The sequence below is a fragment of the Motacilla alba genome, chromosome 27 (assembly GCF_015832195.1).
Source record: "Motacilla alba alba isolate MOTALB_02 chromosome 27, Motacilla_alba_V1.0_pri, whole genome shotgun sequence".
In the NCBI taxonomy this organism is placed as follows: domain Eukaryota; kingdom Metazoa; phylum Chordata; class Aves; order Passeriformes; family Motacillidae; genus Motacilla; species Motacilla alba.
Window position 1 is genome coordinate 4,649,462 of NC_052042.1, and position 14,004 is coordinate 4,663,465.

Sequence of the window (14,004 nt, forward strand, 5' to 3'; positions counted from 1 at the left end):
CCATCATCCATCATCCATCCATCCATGGATCCATGGATCCATCCATCATCCATCATCCATCCATCCATCCATCATCCATCATCCATCCATCATCCATCCATGGATCCATGGATCCATCCATCATCCATCATCCATCCATCCATCCATCATCCATCATCCATCCATCATCCATCCATGGATCCATCCATCCTCCATCCCCGTTTCCCCTCCTGTGCTTTCCCGGGCTTTCCCCTCCCCTGTCCCTCCGCACCCCGGGATGTTCCAGGACAGACCCGGGGTCCCTCCCGGGGGCAGCGAGCCCCAGCTCCCCCAGCCCGGGGGGCTCAGGGGGTCTCTCCGGCCCCGGTTTCGCCCCCGGGCCCTCCCGGCAGCCCCGGTGAAACGCGAGCGGCGCCGCGGCAGTGAGGGACGGGCCGGGGCGCTGCCCCCGCGGATCCGCCGCTCCTGGAAGCATTCCGGCTCCCGGGCCCGCAGCACCGGGATTTGCTGAAGCCGCTTGAGGTCCCATTTTCCCTGGAACCCATTTCCACGGCATGAATCACCGAGCGGAATGAACTCAATTAGTCCAGACAGAGGCAGGAGATAAATCAGGGTCCCATTAGGAAACCTGCAGGGTAATTTACGGCCCCGAGCGGCAGCGCTGGCTGTCTCCCTTCCCTGCCCATCTGCAGCCTGCTCCGGGAGCGCGGCTCCCTCTCCGGGCCGGGGATGCTCCATCGGGGCGGCTCGGCCCTGCCCTGGCCCGCTGACCCCGATCGGAGCGCGCTCCTCCTTCCCGGGCAGCCTCCTTCACCCTCCTGGCTCGCTCGCCCATGGCTGCTCTCCTGCCCGGCAGATCCCCGGAGCCTTCCTGGAAATGCGGGCTGGAATTTCCCCGGCTCCGGCTGCCGGGGGGTTCCATCCGTGCCGAGCTGCTGGGGCGCGTCCCGAGCCCGCTGAGCCGCCGGGGGTGCTCGGGGGGCTTGGAGCCCCCTCCCCAGCCGGGGGTGAGGGCAGGGGGCTGGCGAGGAGCCGGGTGGGCTCGTCCGGGGAGATCAGCCCGGATTTGGGGCAGCCACCCTCCCTGGGGAGGTTCTGGGTGCTGAGTCTGCCTGGGCAGCAGCCGGAGCTGATTTTATCGATCATTTATCAATCGTTTATCAATCGTCATTATTAATCCAGCTGCTCCGGGCTCCTTCCAGTCAGCGGGGAGGGACCGGGATCTGCCAGGGACAATTCCTGGCGCAGCGGCGGCTCCATCCCCGCCCGAGGGCTCGGGGGGCAGCGCGGGGGCTCCCCCACATCCCTGAGCCAGGATTTCCCAGCGCTCAGAAAGGATTTTTGCCTCTCGGGCAAAACCCGCGTCCGGTGCTGGCCCCGGGAGCCGCTCCAAGGGCTGGGAATGCCCCGCGCCTTCCAAAAACCAGCAACAACAAAAAAGTGTCCGGGGCTGCTTTTCCCCAGGGACAGTTCAGGCGCGGGGCTCCATCTCCTCGCGGTGACCGGTGGCTCTCCCAAGGGTTTTCCCGCAGCCGAGGGCAGATTTTGACACAAACTTTGCTCCAGGGGACCCCTTCCTGCACCCCAAAAGCGGCTTTTCCACTTCGGTTCCCCGTGCTCCGAGCGCGGCTGGATCCGTGCCGCCCCTTCCCCAGGAGCCGCCGGCCCGCCCTAATGGGAGTCAGCGGGGAATTTGGGGGATCAATGGCGGGCAATTAGCGCGCCCCGGATTCGGGGGAGGCGGCGGGGGATCCCCCCCGGGAGCCTCTCGGTGCCGGGGAATGGCAACGCTGGGACGGAGCCATGCGGGAAGGGACCCCGGGGAGCGCTGCGGGCGCGCTTGGCAGCGAAAGGGCCCGGCCTGGCAGCGCCGCAGCCGAGAAATGGAAGCGCCGGGGGGGCTCAGACAGGGCTGGGGCTGGCGAGCCCCCCATGGGCCGCCGAACCCCCCCGCGGGCCGCCCGGGCGGCTGCTGAAGGAGGAGGCTGTGCTGGGGGGGGAAACAGGGGATGGGAGCCCCCCAGGAGTGACCCCCGATGTCTGTGACCCCCGATACCTGTGACCCCCCCAGTGTCTGTGATCCTCATACCTGTGATCGCCCGATATTTGTGACCCCCCCGATGTCTGTGACCCCCAAAGTCTGCGATCCTGATATCTGTGACCCCTGAGGGTTTGTGATCCCGATATCTGTGACCCCCCGATATCTGTCACCCTGATGTCTGTGACCCCCGATATCTGTGACCCCCCCAGTGTCTGTGACCTCCGTTATCTGTGACCCCCGATATCTGTGACCCCCCCAGTGTCTGTGGCCCCCCGATATCTGTGACCCCCCCGCGGTGCCCGCGCCCCCGGTCTCTCCCTGCCCCCCGCCCTCCCTCGCAGCCGAGGGGCCCCGCGCTGTCCCCCCGGGCTGTGCCCGAGGCGCGGGAGGCGTCGGGGGCTCCCTGACCCCGGGCCGGCTGCGGCTCCACAAAGCGCCGGATTGTTCCCCCCGGCGGCCGCTGCGAGACACAGGAAAACGGGCGGGAGGCGTTTCCAGGGATTCCTGCGGGCCCCGGGATGCGCCGGGCGGATCCTGTGCCCCAAAGGGCTGCGCAGCCTGGGGGGGCCACAGCGTCCCCCATCCCACCCATCCCATGGATCCCACCCCATGGATCCCACCCCATGGATCCCATCCCATCCCATCCCATGGATCCCATCCCATGGATCCCACCCCATCCCATGGATCCCATCCCATCCCATGGATCCCATCCCATGGATCCCATCCCATCCCATCCCATGGATCCCACCCCATCCCATGGATCCCATCCCATGGATCCCACCCCATCCCATGGATCCCATCCCATGGATCCCATCCCATCCCATGGATCCCACCCCATCCCATGGATCCCATCCCATCTCATCCCATCCCATGGATCCCACCCCATCCCATGGATCCCATCCCATGGATCCCATCCCATCCCATGGATCCCATCCCATGGATCCCATCCCATCCCATCCCATCCCATCCCATCCCATGGATCCCATCCCATCCCATCCCATCCCATCCCATTCCTCCCGCATGGGAATGAGCAGGGACAGGGACTCGGACAGGAACATGGACAGGGCAGGGACAGGTACAGGAACAGGGACAGGGATGGGGACAGGGACAGGGCAGGGACAGGGATGGGGACAGGGACTCGGACAGGGTCCCGGGGCGGGGCCGTGCCCGCGGCTCGGCGCTGGGCGCGGACTCTCCCGTTCCCGATCGATCCCGAGCCTTGGAACGGAACCAGGGGGGACCCGCCGGGGTCGCCCGGGCGCGGACACGCACCTGGGACTAATTGCACGGAACAAATGAGCAATTACGGGCGCCACGGGAGCCCCGGAACATCGCAGAGCCCTCGCTGACCCCCGGGCGGTATCCCTGGAAACGGCCGCACCGGGATGCTCAGCCCGGCCGGCACCGGCGGCACCGGGGCCCTCGGAGCCCCCGCGGCGGCGGAAGCGGCTCCGGCCCCTCGGGCAGCGGGGGACGCCGCACTGAAGGGCCTTTGTCCGGCCGCGGGGGGGCTGCGGCCGGGAGGGCAGGATTTATCCCGGGAGGGAATCATTCCCGTTCCCATTCCCGTTCCCCTTCCCAGCGCGGCTCCGCGGGCACCGCCCAGCCCGGCACGGGGGGCTCAGCTCGGGGCTGCACCCCCTGATGGCAGCGGGGACAATCCCGCTGCTCCCCAAACCCTCCGCCGTCTCCCAGCCCCGGATCGGGGCTGCCGGGGGTCCCGGTGCCCTCCCGGGGGGTTTTTGGCTTCCCCGGGGCCAGGCGGGTGGAGCCGTCTGAGCGGAAGGCAGGCTGGCTTTCAAAGCAGATTAACGGGGCTGCACTGCGGACAGGGTTCAGAACGCGAGCGGCCCTAATTCGATTTCTCTGACTTGCAAATCGCGGCAGGGAACTCGGCCGAAATCACATTAAGGCCGTTTCCACCCCGAGCCGCGTCCTCGCAGGGCTTTCATGCGGGTTCACTAATTGAATTTAAACGCTTATTGAGCTTAATTCGGGATTGTGCCGGGCGCGGGGCTGGGCTGGGACCCCCCGGGAAGGGCTGGGACCCCCGGGAAGGGCTGGGACCCCCGGGAAGGGCTGGGACCCCCGGGCTGGGCTGGGACCCCGGGGAAGGGCTGGGACCCCCCGGGAAGGGCTGGGACCCCGGGGAAGGGCTGGGACCCCCCGGGCTGGGCTGGGACCCCCGGGAAGGGCTGGGACCCCCGGGCTGGGCTGGGACCCCCCGGGAAAATCTGGGACCCCCGGGAAAGTCTGGGACCCCCCCTGGGCTGGTCTGGGACCCTCAGGAAGGGCTGGGACCCCCCTGGGCAGGGCTGGGACCCTCGGACTGAGCTGAGCTGGGACCCCCGGGAAGGGCCGGGACCCCCGAAGGCCGGGGTGGGTGGGAGTGGGATCAGCAGCAGCCCCACACCGGATTTGGGGTGGAGAAGCCCCCAATCCTGCCCCCCATCCCCCCGGAATCCCCGCGGGCCCCCCCGGCCCCGGGAGCCTCGGCGCGTTCGTGCCGCGGGGCTTCGGGAGCGGGGGAGGAGAGGAGGAGGAAGAGGAGGAAGAAGAGGAAGAGGAGGAAGAGGAGGAAGAGGAGGAAGAGGAGGAAGAAGAGGAAGAGGAGGCGCTTTGTTCCCGGCCCGGGGGGGACAATGAGCCCTTCTTGAGTCGCCCGCGCTGCCAGGAAATGTCCCCCAAAACGGGACCGAGGGCTCGGGGGGGGCCCGGGGGCTGCGGCTCTGCCGCCACCCCGAGAGAGGGCTCCCGGCTCGATTTTGGGGTGCCATCCCCGAGAGCGGGCTCCCGGCTCGATTTTGGGGTGCAACCCCACAGCCACCCCGAGAGAGGGCTCCCGGCTCGATTTTGGGGTGCTATCCCCGAGAACGGGCTCCCGGCTCGATTTTGGGGTGCATTTTGGGGAATGGGCATGGGAACAGGGATGGGATTGGGATTGGGGATGGAACCGGGAACGGGGAGGGGAATGGGAAAAGGAAGAGGAATGGGATTGGGAACGGGAAAACGGGATTTGGAATGGGAATGGGATTGGGATTGGGAAGGGATTGGGAACGGGAACGGGAACGGGATTGGGAACAGGAATGGGATTGGGATTGGGAACGGGAATGGGACTGGGAAGGGATCGGAAATGGGAACGGGAATGGGATTGGGAACGGGAATGGGATTGGGAAGGGATCGGGAATGGGAACGGGAATGGGGAGAGCTCATCTCACATGGGAAAGGGAACGGGATTGGGAAGGGATCGGGAATGGGAAATGAACCCAGCCCGAGTGAGGAGCAGAGCTCAGGGGGGTGCAAATCCCGATCCATAAATCCCAGATTCGTGGGATTTTCCCGGCTGGATCCAAAGGGGTCACCCGGCAGCGGAACGCGCCGCGGCCGCGGGGCTCGGGTGGGGTTTTTTTCCCCTTTTTTCCCGTTTTTCGGCATTCCCGGAGCCAAAGGGAGAGCGCTGCTTCCCTCTAGCGGCTCCGGGGACCGGGGGGACATCAAATCCCGGTGCCCGCGGCTCAGGAAAGACGAGGAGCTGCTGGAAAGGGCCCGAGGGAGGCCGCAGAAAGGATTTGGGCTCTGGAGCAGCTCGGGTGAGGAGAGAGAGGGAGCTGGGCCTGGTTAGACTGGAGCAGGGAAGGCTGAGAGCGGAAACATCCCACATTTCTGTGGGAATATCCATGGGAATCTGTCACTGGAGAGGGGATCCCGTCAAGGCATGGAAATAGTCCCAAATATCCATGGAAATATCTCAGATATCCGTGGGAATCTGTTACTGGAGAGGGGATCCTGTCAATGCATGGAAATAACCTCAGATATCCATGGAAATATCTGGAATATCCGTGGGAATCTGTCACTGCAGAGGGGATCCCGTCAATGCATGGAAATAATCCCAAATATCCATGGAAATATCTGGAATATCCGTGGGAATCTGTCACTGCAGAGGGGATCCCGTCAATGCATGGAAATAATCCCAAATATCCATGGAAATATGTCGGATATCCATGGAAATATCTCAGATTTCCTGGGAATCTCTCATTCTGGAGGAGGGATCCCACCAATGAGTGGAAATATCTCAGATATCCGTGGGAATCCCCGCATGTCCCCTGTCCCCGCATGTCCCCTGCCCCCCGCATGTCCCGTGTCCCCGCATGTCCCGTGTGTCCCCGCATGTCCCCTGCCCCCCGCATATCCCGTGTCCCCGCATGTCCCCTGTCCCCGCACGCCCCCCACGTGCCTTTCCCCGCCAGGACTACATCTCCCAAGAGCCCTAGCGCGCAGCGCGCCGCTCCAGCCAATAGCGCGCGGCCTTGCTCAGCCGGCGGGCCGCCGCGGGGCACACCGGGATCTGTAGGCGAGCCCGCAGCGGGCACGGCGGCAGAGAACGACATGTCCCAGAGAGCCCCGGGGGGCGCGGCCAATGAGGAGCGCGCGTCTTGGCGCGGCGCACAGGCGCGCTGGGGGGGCGGCCGCGGATTCATGTGGAGGTCAGCGGCGCGGCGGCGGCGAGGGAGGGCGGCGGTGGGTCCGGGGCACCGGGCAAACCGAGCCAACCGAGCCGAGCCGCGGCCTGAGGCGGGCGGGCAGGGCGGAGACAGCGAGGCCTTGGCCCCTGGGGTCGTGCCGGGGGCGAGCGGCCTAGGCGGGAGCGGGGAGGGGGAGGCCCGGGGGGCGTGCGGGGCGCGGGGCCGGGGTGTGCGGGACACCTGGGTGGGGCGGGGTCCGAGCCCGGGGAGGGTCACGGCAGGGAGACCCCCGGGGCTGGAGACCCCCGGGGCCGAGGTGTTTGTGGGGCAGAAGGAGCCCCCGGTGCGGTTCGGGCTCGGGGCAGGGGTCGCAGCCCCGGCCGTGCCCGGTGAGGTTCGGGGTCCGGGCAGGGCAGGGGTCGCTGCCCCGGCCGTGCCCGGTGCGGTTTCAGCGTTCTGGGGTTTTTCAGGCGGGCTCTGGAGCGGGGGCTGCGGCTGGAGCGGTGAGATGGCTGCCAAGGTGTTCGAGAGCATCGGGAAGCTCGGCCTGGGCCTGGCTGTGGCGGGGGGAGTCGTCAACTCGGCTCTTTACAACGGTGAGTGGGACGGGCCGGGGCCCCGATGGCTTCGCTTCGTGTTTCTGTGCAAGCCCTGGCCTCTCGGTGCTGTTATTGCCCGCTAGACACAGCCTGAGGGCTGCAGTGCCGCGAGCACCGCCAGCTCCTTCCTCCAAACTCACACAGCAGACTGGGGGGCCCTGGAGCTCCACCTGCAGCTTCCCCTTGCTCCAAACGATGCCGTTAATTAAGCTGTGCCGTTAATTGAGCGTCTGAACGCCGCAGCAGCAGCCCTGAGTGCTCTTTCCCCCCCGCAGTGGACGCAGGGCACAGAGCTGTGATCTTCGACCGCTTCCGGGGGGTGCAGGACGTGGTGGTGGGCGAGGGCACCCATTTCCTGATCCCCTGGGTGCAGAAGCCCATCATCTTCGACTGCCGCTCGCGGCCCCGCAACGTCCCCGTCATCACCGGCAGCAAAGGTGGGTCTGGGGCGGCGGAACCAGCCCGTTTTCCGTGGCAGAGCGGAGCTGGGGTGTTTGCTGGGGAGCTGCTCCCTGCTCCCGCAGCAGCGCCGGGGCTCGGGGCAGCTGCTGAGGAGGCGCTGCTCCTGCTCAGACCTGCAGAACGTGAACATCACGCTGCGGATCCTGTTCCGGCCCGTGACGGCGCAGCTGCCGCGCATCTTCACCAGCATCGGCGAGGACTACGACGAGCGCGTGCTGCCCTCCATCACCACCGAGATCCTCAAGTCCGTGGTGGTGAGCGCGCCCTGGGCCGCTGGGCTCTGCTGGCATCGCGGAGTTCAGCCCGGTTTGGGGGGAGGCAGCTGGAAGCTCAGCCAGCTCCAGCCCTGCTGTGGGCTCCCAGCCCCACCCGGCCTGGCCTTGGACACTTCCAGGGGTGGCGACTCCAAACCTCCCTGGGAGGGCCTTTCCGTGGGGCAGTTCCTGCTGCCGTCCTCGCTGGTGCAGCGTGGGGCTGTGTCCGGTCACCACCTGCTCCTAGCGGCGTCCGTCCCATTCCATCCTGTTCCATCCCGTTCCCAGCGGCGTCCATCCTGTTCCATCCCGTTCCCAGTGGCATCCATCCTGTTCCATCCCGTTCCCAGCGGCGTCCATCCCGTTCCATCCTCTTCCCAGCGGCATCCATCCCGTTCCATCCTCTTCCCAGCGGCGTCCATCCCGTTCCATCCTCTTCCCAGCGGCGTCCATCCCGTTCCATCCTCTTCCCAGCGGCGTCCATCCCGTTCCATCCTCTTCCCAGTGGTGTCCATCCCGTTCCATCCCATTCTCAGCAGTGTCCATCTGTTCAGTGTCCATCCTGTTCCCAGCAGCATGCATCCCATCCCATTCCCAGCGGTGTCCATCCCATCCCGTCCCATTCCCAGTGGTGTCCATCCCATTCCATCCCGTTCCCAGTGGTGTCTGTCCCGTTCCCAGAGGTGTCCATCCCGTCCCATCCCGTCCCATCCGGTTCCCTGCCGTTGCAGGCCCGCTTTGACGCCGGCGAGCTGATCACGCAGCGGGAGCTGGTGTCCCGGCAGGTCAGCGAGGACCTCACCGAGCGCGCGGCCACCTTCGGCCTCATCCTGGACGACGTGTCCCTGGTGAGCTCTGCCTGCCCGGGGACGGGGGGACCCCTGGGTGGCAGAGCGTGGGGACGGGGGGGACCCCTGGGTGGCTAGAGCGGGGACAGGAGGGGACCCCCGGGTGGCAGAGCATGGCGGGCTGGACACTTGGACACGTGTGGCTGTGTTTGGAGGGACGTCGTGGTCACAGCTCTGGTGTTGTCGCCGTGACCTTGGGCAGCCCTTGGTGGCCTCTGGGTGGCCTCGGCCCTCCCTGTGCAGGGGCTTTGTAGCCCCCCAGGAGCTGCCGAGGGGGATGGGTTGGGCTGCAAGTGCTTTGGGATTGGGCAGCGGCTCCACAGGCACCCCTGGAAGCACCTGAGGGAGAATTCCCACTGGGAGAGCGGAGAATTCCCACTGGGATAGCAGCAAATTCCCACTGTTTCCTCTGCTGATATCCAAGGAGGGAGCTCTGCCCTCGCAGCTCCCTTCAGAAATAAAATGTCTCCTGCCGGGAGCACAGGGCCTCTGCAGAAGGTGACTTTGTCTCTGCCGAAGGGAATTTGGACACTTTGTTTCTGGAGCTTTCCCCTAGGATCGGGTATGGGATCCCGGTGGGATTTCTTCCGGAGATCCTGGTTTCTGTCCCATCCTGGTGTCAGTGTCCAGCAGAGCTGCAGGTCCCTGCCGTGACCTGCTTTGGTTTGTGCCCCCAGACCCACCTGACCTTCGGCAAGGAGTTCACGGAGGCGGTGGAGATGAAGCAGGTGGCGCAGCAGGAGGCAGAGCGGGCCCGGTTCATCGTGGAGAAGGTACCCCGTTCCCACTGGGAAGCCCCGCGGGGCAGCTCTGTCTGTCCGTCCATCCATCCATTCCCCTCTGTCTGTCCGTCCATCCATCCATTCCCATTGGGAAGCCCCACAGGGCGGCACAGCTCTGTCTGTCTGTCCATCCATCCATTCCCATCTATCTGTCCATCCATCCATCCATTCCCACTGGGAAGCCCCATGGGGCAGCTCTGTCTGTCTGTCTGTCCATTCCCATCTGTCTGTCCGTCCATCCATCCATTCCCACTGGGAAGCCCCATGGGGCAGCTCTGTCTGTCTGTCTGTCCATTCCCATCTGTCTGTCTGTCCATCCATCCATTCCCACTGGGAAGCCCCGCGGCGCAGCTCTGTCTGTCCGTCCATCCATCCATTCCCATCTGTCTGTCTGTCCGTCCATCCATTCCCACTGGGAAGCCCTTTGGGGCAGCTCTGTCCGTCCATCCATCCATCCATTCCCATTGGGAAGCCCCGTGGGTCGGTGCAGCTCTGTCCGTCCATCCATCCATCCATTCCCCTTGGGAAGCCCTTTGGGGCAGCTCTGTCCGTCCGTCCGTCCGTCCATTCCCGCTGTCCCGCAGGCCGAGCAGCAGAAGAAGGCCGCCGTCATCTCCGCGGAGGGCGACTCCAAGGCGGCGGAGCTGATCGCCAACTCGCTGGCCACGGCGGGGGACGGGCTGATCGAGCTGCGCAAGCTGGAGGCGGCCGAGGACATCGCCTACCAGCTCTCGCGCTCGCGCAACATCACCTACCTGCCCTCGGGCCAGTCCGTGCTGCTGCAGCTGCCCCAGTGAGCCCCCGCCCCGCCCGCGCCGGGGAAACACCAAAAAAAAAAACCAGGGGGAAAACAAACAAACAAAAAAAAATCATTGGAATTTCCTCGCGGAGGAAACGGAAATTTGGAAATTGGAGGGTTTGTTTTTTTTTTTTTGGATGGGTAATCAAATAAAAGCGAACGCTCGCGACACCAGGCCTGCCGTTCCTCCCCTGTGCGGTCTCAGCGCTGCCTTCGGGGCTCTGAGCGTGGGAGTTCAGGAAAATTGGGGAATTGGGAAAGTGAGATGTGGGAATTGCCCCTTTCCGGGCAGTTGGAGCAGCGGGAGCAGTTTCTCTGGGATGGAGCCCAGGTGAGTCCCCGGCCACGGGACTCAGTCAGGGCTCAGAGCTGCCTCAGTGCCTTCAGGCTGGCTGGGCTGGGACAGGGATGCTCAGGGCCCTCAGCCACGCCAGTCCTTCAGGTGTCACCCGAGAGCCTGGGGACACCTCAGCTCAGGGCCCTCAGCCACGCCAGTCCTTCAGGTGTCACCCGAGAGCCTGGGGACACCTCAGCTCAGGGCAAGGGCTCTGTGGGGGTGACAGGAGCAGAGATTCCCTGTGGCTGTGCGCAGGAACCCTTCTGGCAGTGGGGATGTCCTCTCCTCGCCCCTGAGCTGTCCCTGTCCTGCCCCATGGGCTCCTGTGCCAGCCCCTCGCTGCTCCCGGGGCAGAAATGCTCTGTGCCATCCCTGCTGGTTTTCCCGAGGGAAGGGGAGTTGCGAGGAGGGCGAGATTGTGTAAGCAGCCTTCAATAAATGTCACAGTCCCAAGGCTGGCACCCTGGGTCGTTGCCTTTTTTCGTGCTGCTGTCTCAGGAGAGGTGACGGCTGGGCTCGCTGGGGCACGGCTGCTGCTCGGGCTGGGGTGGCTGGGGGAGGTCCCGGCAAAGAGGGATCGATGCTGACACCTTCAGAGCCTGGGATGAGAGTCTGCCCGGACTGCTGCCAGCAGGTAAGAGCACCTGGGGCAGCCGGGAGCTGCTGGGCACTGGGACGGGCACCTGCCTCTGCTGCAGCCGGGCTGGAGCTGCCCCGGCTGGGGCAGGGCCCAAACCCGGGATAATTCCTGCCCTGGAGGGAGTTGGAATCATCCCCCAGGTGAGGCAGGGCCCAAACCCGGGATAATTCCTGCCCTGGAGCCGGCTGGAATCATCCCCCAGGTGAGGCAGGGCCCAAACCCGGGATAATTCCTGCCCTGGAGCCGGCTGGAATCATCCCCCAGGTGAGGCAGGGCCCAAACCCGGGATAATTCCTGCCCTGGAGCCGGCTGGAATCATCCCCCAGGTGAGGCAGGGCCCAAACCCGGGATAATTCCTGCCCTGGAGCCAGCTGGAATCATCCCCCAGGTGAGGCAGGGCCCAAACCCGGGATAATTCCTGCCCTGGAGCCGGCTGGAATCATCCCCCAGGTGAGGCAGGGCCCAAACCCGGGATAATTCCCCCTGCCCTCCTCTGCTGCTGCTGTGAGCAGAGGTGTCCTTTCCCCCGGGGACAGCAGTGTCCAGCACCTGCTGTGGTGACCTTTTCATTTAATGATTGCTCCAGCACGGACTTTAGAACTTCCCCGTGAGGAATCTGTTCTGTGGTCAACTTTAAAAGGAAAAAAAATAAAAGAGCACAAAGCCGAGGCTGGCCGAAGGGGGATTTAATTTTTTGGTGTTTTTTGCAGAGGCTGCTGGCTCTGATGGTGCAGTCGAGAGAAGGAACAGCCCGCGCTCCCCAGCACCAGGAGGTGCTGCTGGCTGTGAGCTCTGCTGCCTGGAGGCAATTCATCTTTAATTGTGCTTTTACACCAGACTGGGAAAGGGAACAGGAATTTCCTCTGCTGGAACTTCTGCTCTGCAGCGACCTCAAAGCCTCTGGGCTCGGCGGTGGCTCCCAGGGCTTCCTGTGGCAGAAGCCAGCAGGAAAATCCCTTTGTTCCCCTTCAGCTTCCTCTCCCGTTGCTCCAGGGCATCCTGAGCAGATCTGCAGGATAAACCTGGAGCCTGGCTGTGCCTCAGTTTCCCTCTCCAGGATCCTTGAGCAGCTCCGAAGGCTCTTCTCTTTCGGGGAAGGAGAAATTGTCCCAGAGGTGTCAGGTCCTGCCTGGCCCAGGCTGTGCCAGAGGCAGAACCAGCAGCGTTTGGAGGCCTCACAAACCACCAGGCACGGGGTGAAGGGCCAGGAGAGATTCCCAAGGATCCTCCTGTCAGGAACGGGATGAGGCAGGGCCAGGGCTGCTTCAGGGGGAGTTTTCCAAGGATCCTCCTGTCAGGAACAGGGATGAGGAGCCCAGAGCTGCTCCAGGAGGTTTCCCAAGGATCCTCCTGTCAGGAACAGGGACGAGGCAGGGCCAGGGCTGCTCCAGGAGTTTCCCAAGGATCCTCCTGTCAGGAACAGGATGAGGAGCCCAGAGCTCCCAGCCAGGCCCCTGAGCAGCACAGCTCCTCCCGTGGCCCCGCAGGGCTGGGCACTGCCAGAACATTCCAGCCCTAAAAGCCGTGTGGGAGCAGGCAGAGCCCCGAGCCTGCCCACGGCACGGCAACTTCTGAGTGAGGGACACCCCTGAATGAGGGACATCTGTACCCCTCTGAGGGAGATTTGTTCATTTCTGGGCGAGATCTGTGCCCCTGAGGGAGTGAGGAGATCTGTTCCTCTCTGAGTGATAGGATCTGTTCATTTCTCAGTGAGATCTGTGCCCCTGAGTGAGATCTGTTCATTTCTCAGTGAGATCTGTTCATTTCCCAGTGAGATCCGTCCCTCTCTGAGCGATCCCCTCTCCCCACAGCCGCTGCTGATCCCCGAGCAGAGCTCCCTGCACCCCACAGTAACTCAAATCTGCTTTCTCAGCAAGCCCAGCACGTCCCGGCCCCTGAGCGCCGTGCAGGTGGGTGACAGCGCGTTCCGCTGAGCCCGCAGCCCGGGCCCAGCACGTTCTCCACTTCTGCTGCACTTCTTTCACCCTGAAAGGCCCTAAGCTGCTCGGACAAAACAAAATCTGGTTTGTGGGGGAGGCCAATGCCACCCACAGCCGAGGGACCGCAGGGGCTCAGGAGGAAATGAAGATTTGTGTCACCTTCACCTGGCACAGGAGCGGTTTTCAACGCTGGTGGCACCTGGAGAGAAGGGAAATGCAGGAGAGGAGCAGCCCAGGGCCAGAGCAGGGCCAGAAGTACCTCTGATAGCCAGAACCAGCGTGACTCGAGGAAAAGGGGCTCTGTCACTGCTTCACCTTCCAAGGAACAAAAAAATCCCCCGAATTCTTCTTCCTTCCCTCTCCAAGGCAGGGAATTCCAGCACATCCTCACCCAGAGTTCCCCAGCAGCAGCAGCACCTGCCCCAACACCGTTTCTCCTCCAGGAGCTGCACTGCTCAGGGTGCCGGGCTGAGAGGCAGCAGTGTCCAGGCACTCCAGGTGCAGAGACTGGGACAGCCCCGGCTGGATCATCGTGTCCCCTGCTGCTCCAGGAACAGCTGGGCAAGGAGGAAAACGGGGAGCATTGTTCTGATCCCGTCCCGGGGCTTCCCCAGCCTGCCCTGCCCTTTTAACTCCCTCCTGAACTTTGCCTCTCTGGGCCCCAGTCCCGCTCGGCAGCGGCAGCTCAGGCCCGGGCTTCACGCTCGGGAATCCACAGCAAGTCCAACCCTCTGGAATTTGGCATTTCTAACTCCGTGGGGAGCGAGGGCACCGAGATTTCCTGGCAGAATTTCAAACCCAGCGCCCTCCGCTGCCGGGGGAGGGGGGCATTTGCAGGTGAGGAAGCAAACCCCAGGTGG

General features: G+C 64.4%; 2 protein-coding genes across 3 annotated transcripts in view; one reads left to right on the forward strand and one right to left on the reverse strand.

Moving 5' to 3' along the window:
- IGF2BP1 (insulin like growth factor 2 mRNA binding protein 1) overlaps nucleotides 1-814 on the reverse strand; it is an 8,487-nt gene extending 7,673 nt beyond the window's left edge. The window contains exon 1 of the mRNA XM_038162853.1: nucleotides 751-814. Coding sequence (XP_038018781.1) covers nucleotides 751-814 — 64 coding nt within the window. The remainder of the gene's footprint in view (nucleotides 1-750) is intronic.
- Nucleotides 815-6,359: 5,545 nt separating this feature from the next.
- Nucleotides 6,360-10,401, forward strand: PHB (prohibitin). 2 transcript variants are annotated; one of them, XM_038163412.1, is made up of 7 exons: nucleotides 6,361-6,504; nucleotides 6,954-7,079; nucleotides 7,358-7,519; nucleotides 7,656-7,798; nucleotides 8,530-8,646; nucleotides 9,324-9,419; nucleotides 10,013-10,401. In XM_038163412.1, the coding sequence occupies exons 1-7, from the start codon at nucleotides 6,438-6,440 to the stop codon at nucleotides 10,223-10,225; spliced, it is 924 nt and encodes a 307-aa protein (XP_038019340.1). In that variant the 5' UTR covers nucleotides 6,361-6,437; the 3' UTR covers nucleotides 10,226-10,401. The 2 variants fall into 2 exon arrangements, with proteins under 2 accessions (XP_038019341.1, XP_038019340.1); XM_038163413.1 differs by lacking the exons at nucleotides 9,324-9,419; nucleotides 10,013-10,401 and adding an exon at nucleotides 8,750-8,853 and having other exon boundaries at nucleotides 6,360-6,504; nucleotides 8,530-8,716.
- Nucleotides 10,402-14,004: the final 3,603 nt, after the last annotated feature.